The 6,000-nt window shown below is 35.1% G+C and overlaps 1 protein-coding gene across 2 annotated transcripts in view; it reads left to right on the forward strand.

Moving 5' to 3' along the window:
* DLAT (dihydrolipoamide S-acetyltransferase) overlaps positions 1-3,945 on the forward strand; it is a 31,474-nt gene extending 27,529 nt beyond the window's left edge. For both annotated transcript variants that reach the window (XM_020989768.2, XM_020989767.2), the window contains 3 exons: positions 1,039-1,201; positions 1,630-1,766; positions 2,169-3,945. In XM_020989768.2, the coding sequence (XP_020845427.1) occupies positions 1,039-1,201; positions 1,630-1,766; positions 2,169-2,298 (430 nt within the window). In that variant the 3' untranslated portion in view covers positions 2,299-3,945. The remainder of the gene's footprint in view (positions 1-1,038; positions 1,202-1,629; positions 1,767-2,168) is intronic.
* The last annotated feature ends 2,055 nt before the right edge of the window (positions 3,946-6,000 follow it).

Here is a 6,000-nt window from a genome sequence, read left to right on the forward strand (position 1 = left end):
GAACCAAGATTTTGGGCTAACTGGAAGTCATAGATTGAGCTATAAATAACACAACTTTTGTAGATAGTGGCTGCAGCTGAAAATAGAATGTACCTTTGTAGAAAGTACTATTAATCACAGCTTGATCTTTTATCCAAACCTGCACAGAGATAGCAGTCATTCATAGTTAATAGTGAAAGACAAGCAACATATATATTACAAATATGCACATGTATTTGTATACTATTTAATTTTTATAATTGTTTCCAATTCCAAAATCTTCAAACTGTCTTTATTATTTTGTGTTATGAATCCCTTTGGTAGTCTGGTGAAGGCTGCTGTTCACTGAATAATATTTAAGTATATAAAACATAGGAATTACAAAGGGAACCAATTATGTTGATGTTTTCAAATTTTTTAAAAAAGGTTACATATGAGCCCCTGGTCTTCAGGAAGAAGTCCAAACTCCCTACCTGACCATTTTGAGGCACTCCACGTATAGTCTGGCCCTAATTTGCTTTTCTAGATGGAATGTTCCATACATGAACCCCCTTCCCTTCTGCCAAATCAATCTACTTATTTTGTATTTGGTGTTTCTCCAGATTTGTCCCAATCTCCCTCCTAAATCTGAGAATATTTACCTAAAGTCTGTAATAATTCTAGCTTGGACTGGAATCCTAGCCTGTGATGAGGTGTAGGTGGATAACATTATAGAACCTCACAGAGTGATGGAATTTGAGGTTCAGAAGGGACCTCAGTGGCCGTCTGATCCAATCCTCTGCTTAAAGCAGAGGGATCCCACCACCTCTTAAGGGCACCTATCCTAGTACTAAGTGAAGCCATTCCTAATCACTTCAGCCAGATGTGATCTCTGTCCTCTGAATTCCTTCAGCATTTTAGTTATAAAACACTTCCCATAAAACTGCTGTGTAAAGGTCAGCTGTAATTCAGACTACTTATTAAACCTTTTTTAAAAATTTCCTTTGCTCAGAAGAAATACTTAATAACTTTGCCGGTTATTCAGATCATATTTCTTTTTTGTTTTTTTTCCCCAAACAGAAATCATGTTGTTGATGTTAGTGTTGCAGTCAGTACTCCTTCTGGACTCATCACCCCTATTGTATTTAATGCACATATAAAAGGACTGGAATCCATTGCTAATGATGTAGTTTCCTTAGCAGCCAAAGCACGAGAGGGTAAACTTCAGCCACATGAATTCCAGGTGAATAGTTGACTTATTTTATGTTGGCTTAAAAAATATCAAAACATTTTCTTGCCTATTGATTCTATCACTTGCTGTTGTGACGGACATGCTGAAGACAACGTGAGATTCTGGATTTTGGTGCTGTAGGAAATTAAATAAACATTTCAACTTGTGTACACGTGTCGTTTTCCCAACACCTTATCTTGTTACTCTTATGTAGAATGATTACAAACTGAAGTTTGAGTTTGAGTCTGGTCATGCTTAAATGGAACATGTGCACTTTCTGATGTATTAAAAATTCCCGAGTAGGCTTTGTGATATTGCCTAGTTATGTGTTCTCCTTACATTACCTGTTTATGCAATGTAATAATTTACATATTTGAAGGAATTAAAGCATTCTGTTTTCTGATGTTATATTCTTTCTCCTTTTTTTTCTTCTTTGTTAGGGTGGTACTTTTACCATCTCAAATTTAGGTATGTTTGGGATTAAGAATTTTTCTGCCATTATTAACCCACCTCAGGCATGTATTTTGGCAGTTGGTGCTTCAGAGAATAGGCTGGTTCCAGCAGATAATGAAAAAGGGTAAGTGCTACATGGGGGAAAACTAGCTGCTAAATTATTAGACCATTTTTTTAAACTCTACTTTTACGGTCCAGATTTTGATGTATTTTTATATCAGAACAAGATAAGTAATATTAGAAGTGTAAAATTAAATTCTTTGGGGGCAGACTGTCTTTATCTTGTTCAAATGTAGCAACCTATAAATTCCCTATTGAAAATCTTATTCTTTCTTGGATGTTAAAGGACTACACTTTAGCCGTCCGATCTGTCTTTTCAAGCAATGAATTTAGGTGAGGGAGGGAGTTGCTACAGTTGATGGCATTATTGCTTTTGGGCCAGGTTTTAACTTTCTGGAATACGTAAGGTCTGAAAATCTGGTGACTACTTTCAGAGTACATGATTTATTATTTGTTTTTTCCTTAGATTTGATGTAGCCAGTATGATGTCTGTTACACTCAGCTGTGACCATCGGGTTGTGGATGGAGCAGTTGGAGCTCAGTGGCTTGCGGAATTCAAAAAATACCTTGAAAAGCCTATCACCATGCTGTTATAACTATCTTAAGCAGTTTCTACACTCTATCCCAGTCACATCGGTTATTCTTAGTAAGATATTTATATGTCAGTTAAACAAAAGTGGTTCCTTTTTTAAGTTAGCCAGTTGTTTTTGTTATCCATTTTGTACAGTTAAGTTATTTTTAATGGGCTTTATTAAGTTTCATGAACTTTAAATGCCAATTACAACCAACCGTTGTGCAAATTTTTAATAAATATGCATTTAAATTCTGTGTGGTCCCACGTCAAAAGACACATGGCCTCCAGCCCTGTCCATAGTTGTCATTTCCACTGGGAAATGCAGTCAAGTAGTTTTTTTGGGGGGGAGTGGAGGGGCTAAAATTCCAGTTTCTTTGGAATTTAAGTTGTATTTAGTTTTCTCAGCTACATGATCCTTACCAATGTGGAGGGAGTTAAAGGCTTATCAAAAACAAAGTCATAAAACAGTGACTTCTTTTTTAATATCCTAAAAAAATCAGACCATCTAGTTGACTGTTTCCTTTTACACTTTTCTATGAAATTTGATGTAAACAGTTATTTCCCATCTTGCAGTGAAGACACAGCATGAAATATAAGCAGACTTCTTTGCAGAACTGAAACGAAAAATCAGAATTTTACACTTGCATTGATACTTGCATTCATCAGACTGTTACAGGAATGGAGGCCTCCTACTGCAAGAGTAATTGGTAGTTATTTGTAAGTAAATTCTCATGGATTCCATACTCATGCAACTTTGGAAAACTGTACCAAATAATATTGTTAGTGTACATATGTAAAATGCTGGTCAGTTATGTTGGACATCTGCCAAAGTCCATTCACTGTCATGTCCAACCTGAAAGAACAAGAGGGAGAGATACTGAACCATTGGAAATGGTTTTAAAAAAGGGGACAAAAGCAGAGTCACGTATTAAATGGTCAGTGGTTCTACTAGGAAGATAAAATGTCAGATATGTAAAAAATGTTATTTTGTACCCTTTTGAGTTGTCTTACGTAAAATAAGAATGTACTAAAAGCCCTCTGTGGAGAAATGTGTCTTCTGGTGGGCAAGTAAATATCTTATGAAATTTTACTCCATCTGGTTATGGTTTGCTTTGTTTTGGAGGGGGGTTGGGGTCATGTACAGGAAAATTGAAACTCATATGAAAACATCTCAATTCCAGGCTTTCTGTTGAATCATTGTTTTAATAATTGTTTGGAATTGTTAATAACTATTTAAAATAAATCTGACCAGTGCTTCCTTGTGTGTGTAGTATGTGGACCTAGCCCCAGGTACTTTGAAGTTTACTTTCTCATTGTTTAATCTTTTTATAAGTGTCTGAGCAGATAGTTATATGGCACACATGTACAACTGACACTCCATTCTATCGTTATGATTCACCCTGATGTACAGTTATGAAAATGTAATTCTGGAAACTAACTTGACCTTCCTGGTAGTAAGTGATTCTAGCTTGAACTGAAAGTTATATAGGAGGAAATAACTCATTACAAGGGACCATTGTCAGAATGAGCCAGATTGGCTGCAGGTTTGTCAAACTATTCTTTAAAGGTATTTTATTCTCTGTTGCTATTGCTTAAGTCTTTGTACTTCCCTTATACAATGAACAAAAACTTAGAAGGTTGCATATTAATAAAGATTACTTTATTCTGAGTTATGGTAATTAATCTGGAATGTTTGATACAATCTATTTTCTTACCCCATATTGAAAAAAATAAAGTTAGGGATAGTGTTTTTTATTTAAAATGAGTGTGCCAAAAAAATTAAAGTAAATTATGCATTTTTAATGTGTCTGGTTTAATTTTTGATATGTCAATACTCTGGCATAGCTTTAATAGACATTTCTGAAAGCCAATATAGACTTTAATAGAGAAACCTCTAAACCTCTTTATCCAGAAATTTGAGTTAACAGAAATTGATCAAATAGGGAATGTTAGTTTTATGTAATACGAAGCTGTGCAGACTTAAGGAATGTTTCATTGAAAATATCATTAGATAGTGACACCTAGTGTCAAAATGAATGTGGTTGTAGATGTTTTTAATGCTGAGACAAAAGAACAGATGACATACAATTCTGAAAACGGTGGGGGCCTTTATCAGGGCAAGATTGATGTCATAAATTAGTTACTGTTATCTAATAGCGTCTATAAGACAGGAAAATCAGATCTGCCTTACTGAATTTTACTTTTTTAGATAAATTTACAGTAAAATATTTTCCTCTGAAGGAATAGTAATTCCCTATTAATGCCCATCTTAAAATGTTTTCCAGCTCTAAGAACAGTAGATGTCAGTGAGATTCACTTAGCTTTAGTGTAAAAGTGTTGTACTAGGCATTGAAGGGTAAGACTCTACTCTCGATGAAATGAGATGTTAAAGCATTTGGAAATAGAAAGCAATACAGGAATCTAGGGTATCTCTGCTTCATTAATAGGGTATAGTATAGGCAGTTTTTTGTAAGCAGTCAACACAATAGACCATATCTTTACTAGCACTATTGAATTAAAGACATAGAGAATACAAGTTCCCATTGTGCTTTTTGTTTGGCTTCTTAAAATAAATTCAACACACTTGGATTTGGTAAAGCAAAAACAATGCCCTGAATGCTCTTAGCATCACCGGTGTGGAAGGGATTTCAGAAGTCTCCTAGTCCAGCCCTTTCATTTTACAGATAAAGAAATAGGCTTGAGAAGTGACCTGCATTTGATCCCAGGACCTCTGAATGACTGTTCAAAAATGCATCTGGTCATGAACTTCAGGTTAAAGATGCTTGCTAAAGACATTGACTATTGTCAAAACAGCTGTCAAGTGCAGAGGATTCTCGGTGAATAGAATGGTCCTGTAGATCAGTGGTTATCAAACTCAAACAGAAATGACTATACATAAGGATCCCTCCCAGGCTACATACTGATTTAGAAAACTGCATATTAACACCTATGTTCTAATGTATCTTTATTTGGTTAAATAGTTCCCAAATGCATTTTAATCATGTTCTAGCCACATTTGGGCAATGGTTGCCTCAAGCTCTAGAACACTCCTGGAGGAGATAAAACACTAGAAAGACTTGGTCTATCCACATGCTCGCTGGATAAAACATGCCTATTAGCCAGACCAATATAAAGTTTGTTTATCAGCATCTATATCTTGGATAAGATAGTACTGAATTAATAACAAAAATGTATAAATGAATGAGTTTGGCTTAAAATTAAATAGAACGAATTGGATTGCCAAAGGGAAATTGCAGAGTTCCTTTTAATGTCCCTAAAGTCAGTGAAAGTAAGATCTATCTTTTTAGTACTCCTATCAATTGTATGGTTGTTAAGTCATAGAATACTATACAGTCTGAAGAATTAATCAAATAGATAGCAATGGAAGGAATTTGGTGTGTGTGAGCAGGCTGAAATACATGGTAAAGGATGTCATCAATGATATGTGTGATTAAAAAAGATGACCTGGTCATATGTCAAGAGTAAGGATAACTGAGAAATAGCTTGAGTGCTAAGTTGGTATCCACGTATGTCAAGAGAAAGCAAGAAAGAACCCTTTCCCACTCCTACCCCCCAGGTGGGTACAGCCTCTAGAGTTTCAGGGGGGTCTCAACTTGGATGGGACAAATAATTATATCTTTATTCTCACCTTTAGCTGAGATGTAGCATTTTTTCAATTATGAATTTAAAAAACATTTTGTAATCTTTATTGAACTACAAAACG

Source organism: Phascolarctos cinereus, unplaced genomic scaffold (genome assembly GCF_003287225.1).
Source record: "Phascolarctos cinereus isolate Bilbo 61053 unplaced genomic scaffold, phaCin_HiC Scaffold_726;HRSCAF=1367, whole genome shotgun sequence".
In the NCBI taxonomy this organism is placed as follows: Eukaryota; Metazoa; Chordata; class Mammalia; order Diprotodontia; family Phascolarctidae; genus Phascolarctos; species Phascolarctos cinereus.